At 40.7% G+C, this 21,717-nt stretch overlaps 2 protein-coding genes across 2 annotated transcripts in view; one reads left to right on the plus strand and one right to left on the minus strand.

The window, feature by feature from the left end:
• The first annotated feature begins 7,534 nt into the window (after positions 1–7,534).
• On the plus strand, positions 7,535–14,690 carry LOC308408961 (cysteine-rich and transmembrane domain-containing protein 1-like). The gene is made up of 3 exons (XM_080901445.1): positions 7,535–7,675; positions 10,505–10,814; positions 13,479–14,690. The coding sequence occupies exons 2-3, from the start codon at positions 10,529–10,531 to the stop codon at positions 13,580–13,582; spliced, it is 390 nt and encodes a 129-aa protein (XP_080757571.1). The 5' UTR covers positions 7,535–7,675; positions 10,505–10,528; the 3' UTR covers positions 13,583–14,690.
• Positions 14,691–19,139: 4,449 nt separating this feature from the next.
• Positions 19,140–21,717, minus strand: part of tenm2a (teneurin transmembrane protein 2a) — a 226,381-nt gene continuing 223,803 nt past the window's right edge. Inside the window, exon 38 of the mRNA XM_080900423.1 lies at positions 19,140–21,559. Within this exon, the coding sequence (XP_080756549.1) occupies positions 20,822–21,559 (738 nt within the window). The 3' untranslated portion in view covers positions 19,140–20,821. The remainder of the gene's footprint in view (positions 21,560–21,717) is intronic.

The following is a 21,717-nucleotide window of genomic DNA, read 5'->3' on the forward strand; positions in this document are numbered from 1 at the left end:
TTTTTTTTAAAACGAGTAAAAGCTTTTGTCTGGAATTAAAGAATGAAAGCATAAAAGTAGGGTGCTTTTAACCCTACAAAAGTGTTTATTGTACTAAATGGGTTGTTTGGTTGCTGATTCACTTCAGAACTGTAGCAGGATTAAAAAAAAAAAAAATCCATTTTGATTTCACTTTTTAAAATCTTTGTAAATAAGAAACTTGTACTATGTTGCTTTTTTTTTTTTTTTTTTTTTTTTTTTTTCTTTTTTTTTTTTTAAATCGAGGGACTATAAGATGATCGTACCGAGACATATGAAGTTGGTACTTTCAATGCATGCATCATTTATCATTTCCCCCACCCGCCCTAAAAAGGAAGGTTGACTTTCTTTGTTTGGTAGACAGGTGTCACCTAACATTGCGGGGGTGCCTTCTGAAATTCAGGTCCTACTTTGTTTTGTATAGAGGAAGTGATGGAATGTGAAGAAATTCAAATAAAGGCTGTGAAAACTGTCAAATTGTTTCTTCGCTTTCTTTTTGTCCATGTTTTAGCTTTTAAGCTGCACACTAACATAAAGGCCTTGTAACTTAAACTTTTACCATTTCCAATAAAGTATATATTTCTCTAAAGAGAAATGGTCTACAAGGGTTTCAAGTGTTAATGTATTTTTATGACCCCAAAGGATAGCTCATAAAGTTTGATAACATGTACTTTGGGTAAAGTACACGTCTGTGCTTTATGTCAGGTTTTCTCTGTGCTCAAATGGACTCAAATGGAGCCTGTAAGCCTGGGCTTCACGTTTAGTAAATGATTGTGCTGCCTTATTTCACAGAAATCCACTATAGCCAGTGTAGCTAAGACGATGACCCTGTTACACCTTGTAACAGAAAAGCATGTTGCCATGCAAAAATGTATATTAGGCAGTTAGTATGTTGCATTACTTGTGTACTGATACTCTTGTATTCTTAAAAAGGGAAATCCACATGTGCATAGAAGCTCAATTTTGCTGATCTGTGTGAAGTAAAATGGTTATTTTTAGGCTTGTGGTTCTCTGAATGTCAGGAACAGGGCCAGACTGAATATGATTTTTCTAGGAGAAGGTGGAAAATAAAAAAAAAAAAAGTCCTTCCAGTCAAAGTTTTGTGGATAATCCCCAGCTATTCTAGTCTGCATGCTGAAGTATCATTGTCCAAGATGCATTTATCAGTGCGTGTGTGGGAAAGTTAGAGAAAAAGTATGAGAACCACAGCTTTAGTCTTTATCCTGGTATTATGCACCGTTTATGTTGATGGGAAATGCAATCTTGAATTTTCAGACATAGCAAAAAAACACTGAAAAATCTATTAAGTGTTTTTTCTTTTTTTTTTTTTTTTTCTAATATTTATCAGGAGTGGCTTTGAAGCACAAGGCTGCCCAGAGTCATGTACACTGTGTCTCCGGCCGTGGCCACTCAGCAAGGTCAGTGCTAGGCATGCTGGCTTATTCCAGACACTGGCAGTCTATAGATCAGGGAAACTGACTGTGGAAGTAGGTCTGGTCTTAAGGAATGAAAGCAGCTGCACCTCAGAGGCCAGACACAGTAAAACTATACCGCAGTATGGGGGCGGGGGTATGACACCTGCTGGTATTTGACCAGATAGTCATTTCAAATATGTAATTGTGGATTTACTGAGTATTTTAGCTAATAATAATGACAGTCTATTCTGAGTGGAGTATTCAAGCAAAAACGGACAAGCAGCCCCTGCCCCACATTGTTCATGTTTAATTTTGTGACATCATTCTGTTCAGATGTTGAAGACATGGTTTTGCAGATATTATTACCAACCACCTCTAATTAATTAAAGCAAGCAGTGTAGTAACTGTAGTTCCTTTAAGAACAAGCAAATTAAATGTGCTCTGTTAGCTTGTATTAGCTCACCTTACAGCAAATACAATGCTCAGACAGCAGGTTAACATTTTGCTTCTGTAATAATTCTAGACTAGACTAGACCATCGAGGTCACCATCTATCAACGATATTTGGCTGAATTCTGGCTGCATTGAGCTGATTTTACAGCTGAATCCAGGCTAAAGTAAGCTACAAATGTTAGCCAAGGTTTTCAAACATATTTTGATTTATTTCTTTATTTTTAATAAAGTACGTAAATGGACTTTGCATGCTCATTGCCAGCTCTGTTTTTTTAAATTCTTGGACTCCTCTAGAGTGGCTTTACATGACTCACAGTTCAAAATAATCCCTGTTTATCTTACTGTGGACTTCAGTGCAGGCTCTCAGTTTTTAAACTATCTGAAACAAGCTATTTTGCATCCAGTATCTGTGTATCCATTATTGCGACAGTATATATATGAGATAAACCAAGGGAAAGGATGATGGGTCGACTTCAGAGAAATGATAAGAAAGGTTTGTTGCAGCAATAATAAGTCTCAGAGTGAGCGAGATTTACTTAAGGAACTCTATTGCAGGGCATATGACAGCCTATCGATACCTCCGACATCTCAATATGACAAGATATAATAGCACACATTTCAGGAGTGTAGTAGGCCATTATGATGCTTTTATACAATGCATTTTCACTGCATTGCATACATTACACTGTGTCCAGCAAGCAGCTGATCCTGAAATGTTTTGTGTTGTTGATGAGTGGACTACCAGTCTCTGGTCTGCTGCACATTTGTGAAATGTTATTTTGGAAAAAATATGTCTGTGCTGTTGAAAACAACACCACAGATGACCACCCTTGCCATCCAAGTTCAAATGAACCCTGGTAAACTTGCTCCAGTGCCCTTTTCCAAAGAGTTAAGATCCCTTCTTTGCGTCTTCGCTCCTCCCAGTTTCCCTGTAAGAGGGTCGGGTAAAGCTGGCATGGCCGATGAGGATCTATTTTTATCAGCTGCTCCTGTGCTCCTGTTAAAGCCGAGCAGTACAAGTTCAGGATGAATCGCCCGGGTGACGATGTAAACAGACACTCAAACACACAGCCTACTAGGTGACATATATCCTGACAGGAAGGGGCCTGGAGGGGTGGGAGTGGGCTGATGCAGGCCGCATGTTTGACACATACACGCACACAAACTCAATTTCACATTACTTACACCACAGGAAAGCCAGCCAGCTGTTTACCAGGATTCCTGTTGAGCACATGAGTAAAAGAGTACACTGTAAACGCTGATTCCTCGATCGCTGTTACACTGAAATTTAATATGAGACACTGTCAGATGTTTCTTGGATTACATGAGGCTTATATGATGCTTGAAAACATTTCATTGTAATTTTTTTTTTTTTACTATATTCCCTAGAAGTGATCTTTGAAAAGTATTTTTGAATTGTTTTTCATGTATTCAGAACTGGTCTGTGATGTTTACAATGCAGGCTACACCGTCTTGCATTTGGCTCAGTAACGCTGACGATTTCTTCACTGTTTGTTGCACAATCGCTGCTGTTGCCTAATGTGTCACCGGTAACTTTCATCAACAGACTTTCTGTGCATGACTTTACGCTTCCGCTGTAAACATACTGTGCTTAGTGTGCATATGTCAGAGATCAGGGTTTCGATACCCAGTGGCACCACTGGTTTACAGCTCTGTTTGTTGATACAGGTGTCCTGTTACACATACTCAATGTGCAAGCCTCATCACATGTTGCTACATGGAATTCTTTGCAGAACAGAAATCATTGCCTTTTAAATTCAACTGTCAATAGCAGAGGTCACGCTGTCCAATTTCTGGTATGCTACTCATTCATTAAACAGAATATCATGTATTGTCAAACATCCACCATACCTGCTGCTGAAACAAGCATGTATATACTGTATATATAGTAACCAGTTATCCATCCCTTCTTTATTTCATAATTTATTCAAACATCTTTGCACTCCTCACCATTGCACATACAGTATGGATATGCCATACATGTTGTTACTATACTGGCTGTTCATTCTGTTTACACTGAATGCAAAGGGAAAAAAACAGAGCCCAGTTCCTTGTATGTGCACACATACTGATTCCGATATATAATAGTGAAGAATTATATTTTGGTTTAACATCTACCAGTGATTTAAAAAAAAAAAAACCCTTATATGTGAGATATGCCCAGGTTGGTTTGTATTACAGTTACTTTACAGTGTAATAAGATAGATATAAGGGTGTTATTGTCTTAGAAAACATGATGTATGTTAATGAATTTGTAAATATTATCCAGCAATATATATTGATGTAAGAATTACAGATCCTTTTTTGGTTTCATAATGAGTACTTACAGCTGGGAAAACAAACTTATACTTCTAATGGAGCTATTGACATGAAATCATTACCAGATGTTGGTAACATCCCAAATAATCTGTGCATACAAAGAAACCAAGACAAATGAGTCCTTAAATTAAGCCATGTGTAGTGGCGTGGAATGACACAAGGACATATGAAGAAAGGGAGGTGTGAAAAGGCATTGAAAGCCTTAGCCAACTTTATATCTCAATGTCACCAGGTGATGTTGAACCTATCCAAACAATTAATAAATGCATTGAGCAAATTAACAACTGGATGTCTCATAATTTCCTTCAACTGAACAAAACCAAAACTGAAGTACTTATCTTTGGACCCAAAAAAGATCGACTAAATATCAGTAATCAGCTTAAACTGGTCCAACTAGAAACTACTGACCAGGCCAGAAATTTAGGTGTAATAATGGACTCAGACCTGAACCTCCAGGGCCACATAAAAGTAATAACAAGGTCAGCCTTCTATCATATGAGGAACATTTCTAGGATTAAAGGACTGATGACACAAGGAGACCTAGAAAAACTCATCCATGAATTTATCTCTAGCCACCTTGATTACTGTAACAGTATCTTCACAGGTTTACCTAAAAAATCAATCAGACAACTGCAGCTGATCCAGAACGCTGTTGCTTGTGTTCTCACTAGAATCAAGAAAATAGAGCACATTACCCCAGTTCTAAAGTCATTACACTGGCTCCCTCTAGCTCAGAGAATAGACTTTAAAGTGCTTTTATTAGTTTATAAATCATTGAATGGGCTAGCACCAGAGTACATTAGAGATCTGCTATCATGGTACAAATCATCTAGATCAGTTAGGTCCTCCAGCTCTAGTTTAGTGACTGTCCCTAGAACCAGAACTAAACATGGAGAAGCAGCTTTTCGTTTCTATGCTCCTCACATCTGGAGCGCACTATCAGGAGAATGCAAAGCTGCAGAGACACTGAACTCCTTACTTGTTTAGACTTGCTTATGAGTAACTGATCTTATTATGGCTTTCTACTTGCTTGTTTTTAATTTTGAATTGCACCTTGAATTGCCTTGTGCTTAAAGTGTGCTATACAAATAAAATTGCCTTGCTTTGCCTAGAAGCCAGCTGAGATCTCTCTCTATTATGAATGCAATCCTGCCCCCTATCAGTGGAAATTAGTACTAGCTGGTTCAGTCCTAACTCATGGCCTATAAGAAAGGTTTCTCATTACCAAGGTGTCACAGCAAATGCAGCTTATGACGGGTAAACCTTATTGTTGCAAGACAGTAGGAGCCTTACTGTTGCAGAAGATACTGATGGGATCAGTTACGGGCATATTTCTGACCTTCAGGATGTTACAGTGAATTAGGGAAGTGGAAAGAACATCATTTCACGATAAACCAGCCACAATCAAACGTTCCTCACAAGATTTCTGATAGAAGAGTCAGAACCTCATCAAAAGAGTTGTCCAAGAGCCAAGAACCACTCGGGGAAAGCTTCAGAAAGAACTGTGGTCTATGCTAAGCAGCCAGACTTGGCTGGCTTATCCAGGTAACTTCTGGGTTAAACCTGGGTTTTCTTTACTATGAAGTATTCACTTCTTGTTGGGGTAAATTGGTAGATTAAGAATCAACTCAAGAATCAAATCAAGAATCAGTTCTCCAGAAAAGAGTGTCACCGTACCGGGAGATCCCTCGGGCACCTGCATGTGAACAGTAAAAAAGGTCTAAAGTTTTTTTTTTGTTGTTGTTGTTTTTAAATACCATGTAATGTCTTTGATTCCCTGATGAGCATTATTAATTAACACTTACATATAAATAAATAATTAATACTTACATATTTTTTTCAATTTTATTGTTCTGCAGCTTAGAGAATAAACACTCAAACTGTCAGGAGAAGGTTATGTTCAGAGTTTGGGTTTAAAATCATTTGTAAGCAACACGTTTTCACTAATTCTTTTCTTTTAAAGCACGTTGTAAGTGTGATGTAGATTCTCTATTGGGACAATACATAATATGTTAAGCTGTACCTTACTAAAATCACAAAATGAAGCCAAACTGTGTCAGTTGTCAAAGGAAGCCCTTTAACAGTCTTGCATTTTACTGGCATTTTATGTTGTTTTGAGATTTTCATCACCATTTGATAACGTCTCTGGAGTAGGTGACACTCACAGGGATCATTTTCTGTGGAAAAGTCACATGAGTCTTGAAACCTCCCTTCGTGATTGGTCAGATGCTGACGTCACCCCTTTCATGTGATAGCACAGGGGAAATCCTGGGTTAATTTAGGGAGTTGATAACCAGCGTTGTTTGCCATTTATCCTGATAGCCAATGTTAGGGTAGGTGAATCTAGGTAGGGGAAAAAGCTTCTTTGAACTCGCTGTGTAGTATGGAGCCCTGAGTTAACAGGTACAGTTGTTTCAAAGAAAACAAATTCACTCAACCGCCATGGCCTCTCTGCACGTGCAAGACATTTTGACAAGCCAATAAATCACTGGGAGAATACGGTCACAGATAAGAGGGTTTATAGCAATCAGCCTATAGTGAACACAAGTGCAGCTATACAGCCCACTCCACAAACCACTTTCGTGGAGTTTGTTTTCCTTCTCTCGGATCTGTAAGATATACAATTGAAATCTGCCAAAGTGCTGCAATTACTGGGACCCAGAAAGATCGAAAGTGTCTTAGATTAATGCCTGAATCTTACAGCATATAATGTTAATAAACAGCTAACAACTCAACGACACGGTGTCCTGGTGTGCTCAGCAACTTAAACAAAATTAAACACACGCATTTGGCGAATATCCGAATTGTGTATCTCATATAAACACGAGAAGGTCTTATGATTCCAGGCTGGGGCTAGCCTGACATCTGCTGGGACAAAACCAGCAATGCAATATGATAGATAAAACACAGGAAATAATAAAAAAAGTTCATTCTTACATATATAAAATAATATTTGACTATGTGTCTTTGGTAACATGTAAATTATCCATTAGCTTTATGAGCAAAACTCCCATGAGTGAGAGAAATAAGATCATCGATGAATAATTGACCAGTTAGTCACTCCTCTGAGCTATTCTTGCTCCTCGTGTGAATTTCGTCACTGGCTGGGTGATGTAGACCCGCTAAATCGGTTATCTGTTCAAAGGACCAGAAGTCATTGTTTTTTTCCCTGGCGAACGGCTGGTCATCGCTCTAGCTTGTGATTGGACGCTGGCGAGCGGGGGCCGGCTCAGCAGCCAATCCCGCCCTTCGGTGGCCCACCGAAACGCCTCCCGCATATCGTACCCTTTAAATGACGTCACACCCAGTGAACGCGATACGCACCAAATTTCTGGACAGTGGTCGGTCATTGCGGTAAGAAGTAGTAACAAGAAGAGAAGACTGACGCCGTTTCTGGTTAAGCAGACTTTGCTGCCGTCTCCAGCTGACCGGAATAGTGGTTACTCAAAGGTAGGAAGCCCAGCCAGGGCCGGACTGTGTATATTTGTGTGTACGAGCCTTGTCACTGTGAAATTAGAGATGGGTCGGACTGGGTTGTGGCCTGCAGGTGCGACTTCTGTTTGCCTCATGTAAAGGCTATAGAGTTCTTTAAAAAAAAAAAAACATTTAATAGGCTAAACTAAATTCTGTTGACTAACCCTGATAATAAGTGGGCTAGTCATACTAACAAACGCTTATTGAAAATACAAACGGATCAAATATTAACAGACTAGCTTTAGCTTAACTCAGATTAATTCAAGGCAGCGTTGCTGAGCAACAAAGGTTCCGGTTATAGTTTCTGTTCTTTTTTTCTTTTTGTTTTCGTGTCTTTTTTTAGTTTAGAGCTTTTTTTTTTCTCAGTTTGCTCCAAGCACCTGTTTATATGACAGAATTATGGTTCTGATTGCTCTTAATTGGGTCCAATGGGGTGTCTTAATATACACGGAGTCTTGTCTTGTCTCTAGACAAAGACAAGGTAAACAGGGGCTGCCAGGCTACCGAACTGCTTTGCCACAGCTCAGCTTGTACAAACATGATGTAAATCTAATGTAAGCTCATTCATTTTGGGCAATATGGGCTTTTACCCCCCCCTTTATTTATTTATTTATTTATTATAGCTGGTCCTTTTAGGCCCTGGTATTTAGGTAGATATGTGTATTTTCTCTGAACAGAATTTTTAAATTGGCATCATATCTTAAGTAGTTCAAGTCCTATGTACTAAAAAACATTAAAATGCCCAAATAGATTTTTTTTCTTTTACTACTTAATGCTAATTATTAGCACTTCTTTTGGGTTTGTGAGGCTATATTTTAAATATTCCATAGTAATGCTTACGTGTTCTGCTTTACCACCCAGTTTATTTTCCAGATGTTAGTGTTAAACTCAGCCACAAGGATAACACAACTGTTAGGGAAACTTCTTGCTTGTCATTATTTAACAATGGCATTTTCAGTGGCATTTAAAGGATTCAGGAAGGTTTAGTGTTCAGTGTCCAGTTACTCCGTGTGCCCTGTTTGTCTGTGATATTGTCATCATGATACTGTTGTGGAAACACATGTGATCTCACTTCACTCATTTATTTTTGCTTTTCATCAGAGGGGAAAAACAAACACATGCAAATTATCACTCTCGGACACAGTAAAGACACACTGAGAAAACCTTCATAGAAATCAACGTCTATTAAAATCTTTTCATTAAAACTTAACCCTGTACCAAAGTCTAGTAAGAAATGTACGTAGGTATAATAAAAGCCCATGGCCTTCAAGGTGAACTTTGACAGTATATGCAGACATCCTCATAGGTGTCAGGTTACCGATCATTTGTTTGGCTTCTTTCTCAACCTTCAACACGTAATCTTACACAGGAAGAGAGGGACAGAATAGACCTTCATCACAGGGGACACTTTGGCGTCACCTCTCATTGTCCCAGCAGGACAGGTGAGCTTATTCCAGTGTTGTTGTTTTTTTGCTGGTGAGTGTGCTGGCTTACTGTAACTACTTAAACAAATCATCAGGAATTGTTTTGTCCCTCCTAGGCATCTTTAGAGGGAGTGCCGTCTGCTAGTAGCTTGAAGAACATATTCAGGTGGTGAAATGCGTGAAAGCCGTGATAAAGCTTATTGTCACATGGGCTGCTAATGTTAACATTCCCACATCACTTTGAAAGTGGTATGAAACCAACCTCATAGCTTATCTGCAGGTATAACATTACCCAAGAGCCACAATCAAACATGGTTATTAATGCCATTGGGCAATGACACTTATAAAAAGACTTATGTACTTTGAACCCAATAAGAGATTTTCCATAAGTGATAAGTACAGAAAAGTACACTGTTAAATCCTACTGAGTAGATTAGTGGTAATAACGTTTTTCACCATCCAGTTTGGAAGTACTCTGTGTGTGCACCTTTTTTTAAATTACAGATGGGAGATTGAATGTGGATAAAAAGATGAGCAGGAAGGAATGAAAGCCATTTGGATGTTTATAGTGTACATATACAAGGTGAAAAAGGGATTCCAGTGATGTAAGCACCACCACAGTTTTCCAACTATCAGCCTTTTCTTTTTCTGTGGCTCTTCTACGTGAAAGCTAGCAAGTGTTTCGGTGTTGGCCTTCTCAGAAACCACTGGTTGGGAAATGCACTTGAAAGAAATGACTTTTAAATGGCTGATCTCAGACATAGTTTATTTACTTTGATAATGGCTTTGGGATCATTTTCTTTCCCGTTTGATTCGCACACTGACAAAAAGAAGACATGAACGTGTGATATAATGTGATACGTGTGAAAATGCAACTTGTACGGGCCTTGTGGTTACAGAGTTCTTTCTTCCTCTCTCTTATTCACGTGTTCTACTGGCCTCACTCTGTACGCTGTGAAGCCAATCTTTCTGTGTGAACAGTAAAATAATTATGCTTGCCTCTGGAATGGTTGATGTGTTTTGTGACTGACCACTGAATCATAAGATATCCTCTGCAAACATTAGAGTAATGTACTGTGCTTGTCTTTCCTCTGTGGCTGAGTGGAGATAATGGCTGTTTGCCGAAAGTGTGGAATAGTCAACAGGTTAAAGAAGTAGTGAGTGAAGTGTGTGATGTATACAAACTAGAAACAGTTTCTCTTTTTTTTAGAACTTTGGCAAAATACTGCCAAATATTACTTTAGACTTTCTGAGTAGGAAACCGGAATATGGAGGAATTGAAAAGGTATTCTGTGTTGCTTCAGTGTATCTGCTTTCTAGTCAAGAAAAGGGCCATAATCACACCACCTTTAACTTTTTTTTTTTCTCTTTTCCTTTTAAGCAATCGTTTGACCTAAAGCCAAACATGGAGAACCCGCCTCCATACCCAGGCAATGGCCCGACTGCTCCTGGTTACCCAGCCCAGGGCCCACCACCTCAAGGCTACCCAGGGTATCCTCAGCAGGGATACCCTGTGAACATGGAGCAACCTAACCCAGCTTACCCGAACTACCCTCCCGGACCAATGGGACCTGGCGGTCCTTATCCTGGACCAGGACAACCTCCTTATGGGTATGCTGGACAGCCTCAGTTTGGCTGGCAGGGTGGACCTCCTCCCGGGCCCATGTATGGGGAAGCTCCCAAAAACACAGGTAAGCACTGTGACCCAAATGTGCTACACAACACTTGTGAGTCCAAATCCAGCAGTACTAGCAGAACTACAAGTTGTCACTGTCCTTACACAATTTTAAGTCCTGTGCTGAATTACTTGTTGACTGGATGTTATGGAGATGCACTGGGAGTCTTGCAAGTCTGCATTCAGCTGCAAGGATTAGCTACTCGCATAACTCAAACAGTAGGAAAGCTGTTTGTAGCTACATTGTTTTCACACACTGGTTTTTGAAAGGCATTTTGAAAACATTTTGGAGCTAAGAATGACCATATTTGTGTGAGACGATGCAGTGCTACCTTGTCAGCTGGCTACTAAAGGAACTGCACATTTTGGCACCTGGCATTGGTTTTAGGTCTGGAGGTTGCCCCTTGTTAGTACCACTAGGAAGCTGATCTGTTAACGTTAGCTGTACCTTTTTAAGATGGTTACATAAGTACCTTAAACACATATTCTTTGTAATGGCAAGAGAAGGGCCTTTCCGCTGCTCTAGCAAATATGCCAGATAAGCAAAATATCTTATTGCTCACTTGATCTTAGACCTTTAACATTTTCTTGATGAGTTTATGGTCATAGCTGGAGTAAAACTGGTGGTATGCTTTAGGACTGGCCTGCCTTGTGATTAACAAATTTCTACTGAATGAACAAGCTGTATTGCTCAGTCACATCCTCCTGAGGCATATGACAAAAAATAAAGCTTCATAAACAAAAACTGATGTCTATGTTTGTGACAAGTGAAGTGAACTATATTTAAATACTGAAGTGGACACATTTCAGTGGGCTCCTGAAACACGAGTTCCTGTTTGGGACAGGTGTGTAATTTCTCTTAGCTAGTTTTAGATTAGACTGAATATTACACCCTCGCTGCAAGAAGGAGCGCTTTCGCAGATCATTCATCCCAATAGCAGTTAGACTCTATAACTCCTCAATCACAATGTCATAAGTCACTGGACACTGTGAACAGCCACGGTCACCACTTCATGCATAATGGTGTGTGTGTGTGTGTGTGTGTGTGTGTGTGTGTGTGTGTGTGTGTGTGTGTGTGTGTGTGTGTGTGTGTGTGTGTGTGTGTGTGTGTGTGTGTGTGTGTGTGTGTGTGTGTGTGTGTGTGGTACAATAGCTATATAGTTTATGTTCTTCCATATTTTCAACCATATCCATGATCACATACTGTGTATGCTACCATTGTATATAGTGTATTATCTTACTTTTTTTCCATTGATTGTACTTATTTGTATTTTTGTATTTCCTTCTGATATCTGTACCTGAGCTGAGGTGATGCAAAAATTTCCCCGTTGTGGGATCAATAAAGTCTTATCTTATCTTATTGAATCTAAGCTTCATCAACGGGAAGTCACTACTTTAGCATGTAGTCGTTACTACTTTTTTTTTTTTTTTTCCCCCTTAAGTGTGTGCTTAACACAATAAAGTCAACATTGTTTAACAAAGTATACAACACACTCGGGCAGAATGGGGGGGGAAAAAAACAGGATTTCATTTACATGCTTGGCTTCCTTGAAAAAGTCCCACTTTATTAATGTAAGCATTGGGGTTTCGCTGCTTTAAAAGCCACCATTCTGTTCCCTAACAACATCAACAAATAACGTGTTGTTAAGTCGTGGTACTTGATAATCTAATTGCCAATTTGACAAATGCCTGTGTTTCTACCAGGAACCTTAACGTGGTACAACTTCAAGCATCCCCAAGCAGGCAGCTAAGGTTTCAGATGTGTGAAGTCAAGTCGGGTTTTAGATGAAAGGTGTGTTAATGCGGCTTGAACTCCCCACTGAGCAGCCAATAAAGTGTAGCACAAGCTGGGAAAGAAAGGGCACGTTTTAAAAATAAATATTCAAAGTGAGTATGCAAAGAGAACAGCCTTGCATGAAGAAAACACGGCCAATCCTTCTATTTATGAAAGCGAGCACTAAGGTGTTGCTGCTTTTGTAGCCTAAGATAAACCTGATCTGGTCAATAAAAGCTAAGTGTGCTGTGACTGAGATTCTCATTGCACGCCATGTCGATTAGCGGCATTAAAAATAAATATTGGCCAAACATTTATTAACCTTTGCCACATCGTTATCAGAGTTCAGTATGAAAAGTGGTAAGCCATCTGTCCTTGCCTATTGGGTCAGTGGCATGTCACCTAGGTAACTTGCCTCCCAGCTGAAGCTGTTAAAAGCTGGATTAGTGTTTGCTTCCACATAAATGATTAATCAGAAACACAAAGAAGGTGAGATGTGCTCATTCAGGCTGGAGCAGCTGTTAAAGCTCATGTATGGCTAACATGATCATTTGCCTCGACAAGTTTCCACATGTTGGTGAAGGATGAAATAAAGCCACTGCTACACACGTGAAGTAAAGGGAAAGCACCGAAGGCGAGCTGATGTTAGTCAAGTGTAATGCTGTGTGATCATGGCTGTGCGCTGCTATGGTATTACTGTAAAGATTAAACTCCTAAGATGACTGTAATTAGAGGAAAAGTGTATAAACCCCTGGTTACACTTGAACTCCCTGCTGGAGATTTGACACTGAGAATTATATCACTGGACTTTATGTTGTTTTAGAAAAGAAATCACTAATTGCTTTCTTTTTCTTTAAAACCCTTTCCAACCTCTTTCTTCCATCTCTACTCTTTATTTCACTGTAGTGTACGTGGTTGAAGACAGGAGAAGGGATGACACAGCGGACACATGCCTGACAGCCTGCTGGACAGCTCTGTGCTGCTGCTGTCTCTGGGACATGCTGACATAACGCCATTCCCCTACTGATTGACCCCCATTACCCTCTTGCCCCTATTTCTGTGCCTCGAAGCCCATCGCCCTTTCTCCCATCTGACTTAAACCTTGCACTTCCTCACAAATGCCCCTCTGTTCCCTCCAGAAGTCTTGTATGTCTGTAAAGCTATAAATTACTTCTATAAATGAAGTCCTCGCTCCCACATGGAAGCTTCATCCCAGTGCTCTACCTTCATGTGCAACCCTCCACCTTCATGTGCAACCCTCCACACTGACTGACTGACCTGTCCACGGTTACACAGTTGCTGTCCACGGTTACACAGTAGCAGTTTCTAACAGAGCTTGTAAACATTACCAAAATCTCAGGCTCCTTACTAAAATTGTGCAACAACACACAAGCTACAGATTTGCACACACAATATGGTAGATGCCAAACATACAGCATACTATGATCTCAGGCTCATCCTGCGTGATTCACTTGGGCACTTTATAATGATTGCCTCTGTAATATACTCCTTCCTGTCTTCATAACCACATAAAAGCTTTCCTTACTCCTCCCCTTCAGCTATGCTATCTGCAAAACTTCAAGGACTCTTACCCAGTATGATGATACCCAAAGGCTGTGAGAACCCCGCTGCAGACAGGGCTGATGCTTGAAATGTTTCCCATCTCATTTGCACACAAGTCATTTTAACAAATGTACGTTTGTCCATAGGCGGTAAGACAATAAATGGAATGCTCTTATTTTATTATTTTGATTAATGGCAACATTTAACAGCCACAATGTTTTTCTTCATATACAAAGAAATGACTATCAATATTCAAAGGAGCTTGCAAAGAAAAGCATCTGGACTTCTGAAGAAGCTTCTCGGATGAGAGGTGAAATGTCTTCAAGCAACTTAAAGAAGTCCAGACGCTTTTCTTTGCAAGCTCCTTTGACTGCGATGACCTGGATGACTGAGAACCTTCACAGACTATCAATATTATTTTTATCATATTAGCTTTTCAGCTTTATTTCTCACTGAAACAAGATGTTGTGATTGCTATACAGACTGATCCAAATTACCCATACGATGCCTTTTTGCTGTAGATGATTAAAATAATTTATTGCCATAACCATAAAAGGCTCTGTTTGGGTTGTTTTTTTTTTTTTTTTTTTAATGGGCAATGTGAATGAGGTATGTGTGTGTGTGCGTGTGCGATTTAGGCAGGGATGAAAGTGCAGATTTGTGGCTGTTGGTGACTGAGTTTTCAACTATTTTTAACACCAAATGTCTTACAATCAAATAAAAGGAAGGGGGGGGAGCAGAGGAGAAAATGAGACATAATTGGCAGCCAGTAGTTGTGGAGGAGGTAAATTACAAGATGCATAGTTACTCAAGCATAAACACTTTTAGGGTACTTGTACTTCTAGTGATTTTCTTTTTTGCCACAATACTTGAAATGCAGGATCTTTACATTTTCAGAAGAAATCCTAAAATAAACTGCACAGTTGAAACATCAATCTGTTGCTTATTATCCATGTTTATGAATCAAAATTAACATTACTATATATATTCAGAATATAAAGAAGACTTATTTGTAATGTAAGTTTCTGTATTTTACTTACACCTATAAGAGCTTTCTCTAATTGGCCACTTGGGGGCACTGTGGAAACAGTCTATGAAGCTAAAATTCCCTTGTAGCAACATTTTCCCAGTTACACTACCACTCTGTTTGTTTTTATCAAATATAAGTCTGACACTCACCTGCAAGCACTACTGCTTAATGTTTCCACTACAGTTGCCAGCTAAGCTAGTTCACTGCAACTGGTGGTAACAAAAGGAGACCCTTTCCCCACCCAAACTGCCTGCTGAGCTAAGAATGAGCCATCACTGAAAAGTCGTGAGCTTTGAGCATGAAAACTATCACTTTACACATTAAACATAGCATTAGACAGTTTTCACTGTATTTCACTTCATTTGTGGGATACAGCAGAGAGCTCACATGTGAATCAACCGTAGTTTGTATCACATTTCTCATTAAGCTAGCCTCCACAGTATTTATAACTGTTTCAATTAAAAGACATTCAAAGCTTTTTAAAGTTATAAGTTTAACTTGTGCTTATGCTGCTGTAACCTACACTGGCTGGGCAATTTATTATGTTCTTATTACTGCTAATATGCATTCAAACAATAACATGACGGAAACTTAAAGCATTTAGGTTTGAAGACATGGCTGACGTGACATAGTTCAAACTAGGCTCAGAGTGGGAAGAAAGGTGATTTAAGTGACTTTGAATGTGGCATTGTTGTTAGTACCAGGTGGGCTAGTCTGAGATTTCCCATAGAACATGGGCTTGCAGAAAATGGTCTGGAAAAGAGAAAATATACAGTAAGCAGTTCTGTGGGGGAAAAAGCCTTGATGATGTCAGAGGCTGAACGAGAATAGCTAGACCCCTAATAGCTGATAGTTGAGTTACTATTGCCTGCCTAACGAACTCACTCTGTACAACCGAGGTATGCAGAAAAGCATCTCTGAATGCACGTTATGCCAAAACTTGAAGTTGATGGAGCAGAAGACCAGCAGAAGACCAGACCAGGCATCACTCCTGTCAGCTATTAACAGGAAACTGAGGCTACAACTCATAATAGAAGATTAGGAAAATGCCATGTGGTCTTATGAGTCTTGATTTTGCTGCAACACTTAGATGACAGGGTCAGAATTTGCCATAAACAACATAAAAAAAACATGGATTCATCCTGCTTCGTATCAATGGTTCAGCCTGATGTTGGTGTAACAGTGTGGGGGATATTTTCTTGTACCACGTTAGCACTGTTTAAATGCCACAGCTTAGCTGAGGATAATTGCTTACCATGTTTGTCCCTTTAACCATCTTCTGCTGTCATCTTTTCACAAAGCTCAGATCTCCTCAAACTACTTTCTTAAATATATGACAGTGAGGTCACTGTATTTAAACGGCTTCTACAGTCACCAGATCTCAAGCCAACAGAGCACCTTTGGGATGTGACCGACCGGTGGCACTGACGTCACATCTTATGAAGACTCTAGAGCGGCTCTTCCTCAACCTCCTCCGACCACAGGTACAACATGCCCAGGACCCACTACAGTTTGCATACAAGGCGGGTGTCGGAGTGGAGGATGCCATCCTGTACCTCCTACACAGAGCCCACTCACACCTGGATGGGGGAAAAGGCACGGTCAGGATCCTGTTTCTTGACTTTTCCAGTGCCTTTAATACCATCCGGCCCTGTATGCTTCAGGAAAAACTGAACAGGATGGAGGTGGACCCCTGCCTGGTGGCTTGGATCTCCGACTACCTCACCGACAGACCACAGTACGTCAGGCTGAAGGACATCACGTCTGACACAGTGGTCAGCAGCACAGGAGCACCACAGGGAACTGTGCTGTCCCCTCTTCTCTTCACCCTGTACACCTCTGACTTCTGCTACAACTCTGAATTATGCCACATTCAGAAGTTTGCAGACGACACAGCCATCATGGGGTGTATCTGGGATGATCAGGAAGAGGAGTACAGAAGTCTGGTGAGGAACTTTGTCGCATGGAGTCACACAAACCACCTGCAACTCAACACCTCAAAGACTAAGGAACTGGTTGTGGACTTCGGGAGGTCTAGAGCAGGTCCACTGCCGGTTCAGATAGAGGGGGAGGAGGTGGAGGTGGTCAACAAGTACAAGTACCTCGGGCTGTGGGTGGACAATAAACTGGACTGGTCATGCAACACAGAGTACCTGTATAAAAAAGCCCAAAGCCGACTGTACTTCCTCAGGAGGCTGAGGTCTTTTAACATCTGCAGGAAGCTCCTGAGGATGTTTTACCAGTCGGTGGTTGCTGGAGTACTTTTCTATGCTGTGGTGTGCTGGGGGAGCAGCACAGCAAAGAAGGACTCATCCAGGCTGGAGAAACTGATCAGGAGGGCTAGCTCTGTGGTCGGCATGAAGCTGGACACTCTGGTGACAGTGGCAGAGAAAAGGACATTAAAGAAACTGATGGACATTATGGACAATGCTGGGCATCCTCTGCACACGGCCATTAACAACCAGAAGAGTCTGTTCAGTGACAGGTTGCTTCTCCCAAAGACAAGAACTAACAGACTTAAAAACTCCTTTGTCCCACACGCCATCAGACTGTTTAACTCCTCTCTGGAGGGGAGAGGGAGGGGAAACAGGAGGACAAAGGAGGGAACAACTAAGCTGTAGTGCCTCTTCACCTCACTGTGCAATACCTTTTGTGCAATACTTTTGTAAATAGTCAACGGTGCAATAGACTCAATACTTTAAATGTGCAATTCACTTGTATTTTTATTTTTATTCCTATTTATTCTATTTATCCCCTTTGTATATTTTATTTATATTGTCTCTGTATTTATATATATGTGTGTGTGTATAACTCTGTAACTTCTGTCGGTGCTGTGCTTTTTTGGAAATCGAATTTCCCAGAGGAACCCACCCGAGGGATTAATAAAGTTCTATCTTATCTTATCTCTTATCTTAATGGGAGAGTTACATTATGGACTTTGTGATGCTGTCATGCCACTTTGGAACAACATCTCTGAGGAATATTTCCAGAACCTTCTTTAGTCTGTGCCATGGAGACTTGATGCAAATCTGAAGGCAAAAGGAAGTCCAACCCGGTATTGGCAAGTTGTACCTAAAAGAGCGAGCAGTGAGCGTAAATGGACAGTAAATTCTACACATTTTAATCACATTACTAATACCCATTAATACAAACATTTTTAATGTTTATAGGAAACATTTACTAGAGTAGTTGCTGGTGGCATGGACATGAAGATGTCAGAGTTATATTTTTTAAACTGTGTTGTCTGAGCTGGCAATATATCAGATCCTGCCCTGTGCCTTATTGCGATAATTGCCTTGGCAACAGTGAGAAACCCCTAAAAAAAAGAGAGGGAGACCACAACTTCACCTGTCAAACCTGGCAGGTGTATTGCTGGAGACTAAGAGTGAAAGTGCAGGTTCGAGTCTGAGGTTGTGTTTTTTGGGGGCTTTTAAATTTGTAAGAAACATCATCAAAGGCACTGCGATATCATCTGCGACCGCACGCTCCTCCTTTATAATTAAGCCTTCATTCAAAATGCTGTCACATCTACTTTAGCTTATGTAAACATGCCCGAGTAAGTGTCAAGAGGCAGCAGATATAAAAAATGTAGCCCCCCCCCCCCCCCCAGAGCATAGACGAGAGGGAAATGGTAGCTCTCTGTGTGTTTATAAAACACTGCTGTTAATTACCTCTTATTTTCCGAACAAACCTAAGGAAATTATGTACAGTTAACAAAGAAAGGGCTGGGTGCGGGCTGCCCGTTTTAATTATTGGAACTTTCCAGTACCAGCAACAAGCTCAAAGATACCTTTGAAATGCATTTCAGCATCACACAACTAATACGAATGCATGTCATAAAATAATGAGGATGTTCCGTATGAGTAACATCGGTAGTCTTCAAACGGAAAAGTGGGATGAAAGTGAAGTACACGTCACTCGGCTGAAGTAAACAATTATGTTTTATTGATAAGGTTTCTCAGAAGAGTCTCGTTTTCAGCGAATGTATAAGAATCATCCTTTGATAATACTGATTTGGTACATTATGACATCCAGCACGAGTCTCTTCACAGTGAGAGGGATCCATTACTGCTACTGCTGTTGGGATCTAGGACAGCTTCCGAACAAAAAGAAAAAAAAAACAACCCCCAGTCAAAAACAACAAACTGGGGGTCGGGTGGGGGGGTCGATATTGTAGATATGGAGTATTAGAGTGCCACAAAACTCTAGAGTAGTAAGACCAGCTAAAGATTTTGCACATTACAAGCCACTTCCTCTTAGAAATATAAAACTTGATAATCTGAACAATATTCTACTGTGCTGCATAAAGGTAAGTCTATACACTGTACATCGAAATATATTTCGAAAAAACAGATTTCACAGTTTTAAAGACTTTATTTAAAGTATAAACTGTTTTTTTTAAAACACTTTATTACATAAATTATTCTTTTTGAGAGTGACTATTATTTGCCCTGGCAGCAAACGGAAATGAATACAAAAAAACCCCAAAAATGAACAATTTCTTACATATCTTACAAAAGAAAATAAACTCATCCATTTAATGTTCATATTGAATAGAACTGGTGACTCATTCATGATTGTCATATAGTACTAAGAATAAATAAATTTAAAAAAAAAGAAGAAGAAAATCAAATAAATACTAACGTAAGCATGTTGTCTGGACTCTGTGATCGGTGTGTTTGATCGTTCTGTACAGAAGTGCCTTATGTGAAAGTCTCACAATTCTACCGCGACTGGAACGTACAAAACTACGGCATCTACAGTATACGCAACATCCTGAAATTCAGTGTAGTTGGACACATATGTAAGTAGTATGATTCTTTTCCCCGTTTCAAAATAAACAATGCCGTGTGACACCACTGTCCACAAATATAGCCATCACATTTTTTTGACTTTGTTTTTGTTAAAAAGTTTACTTCGTAGTCTGTTAACAGCGTGGATTTTTCAAGGATGCCGTTAGCCCGCGTGTTGCTTGGTTGGGTGTCCGAGGTGGACAATGGGAGGCCTGAGACAGGGAGACGACTCATAGTGGTGGGCAACTCTTAGCGTTGCCGTGTCTGTCGCTGTGCACGACGTCCTCCTTTTGATGAGCAGTTTTAATGGCGGCACTCTGGAGTGCTCCTCCACTTTGGTCCCTTTTTTTTTGTTTTTTTTGCCTCTAGCGTCGATTAGAGACAGATAAGCCTCGATCGCAGAAGCCACCGCAGTGCAAACCCTCCGTGTTACCAGTAGCTGTCATGGACGCTCTCAGTGTGACCCAAAAAATATGGGCAAAAATATCACTATCTTTTTTAAAAAGGGGAATCTTCTTACTCATTAAGCAACAGTTCTCAAAGTTCTTCAGTGCTTTTTCAGTTGTTCAAAGTTTTTTCAAAAGAAAAAAAAAAAACAGAACAAAAAATCTGACTGACTAAACTGTATTTTTTATTTGTATTTTTATTTTTTTGCCTGTGGCAGTAAAATTAACAATGTGTTGTCTGGTAAGTCATTCTTTTTTAAAAGTCCCTGCAGCGTTCCGTGAATAACCCCGTTTGTTGGTTAAATCTCCATGGGTTTTAAGAGGAGGGAGGGTAAGAGAAAAAAAAAGGAACCGGGACAAAATCTCGAGATGTGAAAGTGGGAGAGAGTGGGAAGAGTCCGCCCTTCCAGTGGGCTGTTACCTCCTGCCCATCTCGTTCTGTCTGAGAAACTGGATGTTGTTGCTGCTGTCAGCCAGTTCTGGATACTGCTCCACAGGCAGTACGTAGTAGCCGTCATAGCCCTGTACTCGACCTGTCGTTAGGAGCTGCTGTCTCTCCCCTTCTGTCCAGAGGCGACTGCCTCCCTTTCCGTCCCTAGCTCGCTGCTGTTCCTTGGCCCAGGCCCCCGCCAGCGCCCTCTGCCTGGCCAGCTCCAACAGTCTTACCTTCTCTTCGTCCAGCACGTCTGCAGCGAGCCCGTACCGAACGCTCAGTAATAATGATGGAACTGCAAACTCCACGGTCACTCCTCTCCTCGACCGCCCGCTCACTGTCACATTGATTCCGCTCTCCAGTGACTTGCGCCCGTTTGTGAGCCCCAGGGCCAGCAGGTCGCTGTCAGCAGAGCCTACCTTCACAAAGTAGTGGCAGTCCTTTCCATCCTGTGTGTAATGCGTGCCTTCGAGGTACTGCGCACCATTGAGCACCAGAGCCACTTTGCGGCTGTCTTCGCTGGCCAGCGCCGACACGCCAGCCACCACTCTCCCCTCCTGCAGCGCTACCATTACTCCTCTGCCTATTATGGGGGTGCTGGTGCCGAACCAGTGGCCAGGCTTGTCCTTGCGCCTGCGACGCTCCTTGTTGAGCAGACGACCCTCCAGGGCCATGAAGGCCTGGTTGTGCCGCTCAGCTGCTTGCTGCACCCCGGTTATGAGCTATATAGAAAAAGTTAAAGAAAAGCTTTGTCACTTTTTTGAAAGAGATGATAATGTAATAACACACAGCTGACCGCAGTGAGTAAATACAGGGCACATTTATATTAGATTTAAAAGAAAATGGTCAATATTTGATTTAATAATGAGAGTGGGTATAT

This window comes from Rhamphochromis sp. 'chilingali' (genome assembly GCF_963969265.1).
Source record: "Rhamphochromis sp. 'chilingali' genome assembly, chromosome: 13".
NCBI classification, from domain to species: Eukaryota; Metazoa; Chordata; class Actinopteri; order Cichliformes; family Cichlidae; genus Rhamphochromis; species Rhamphochromis sp. 'chilingali'.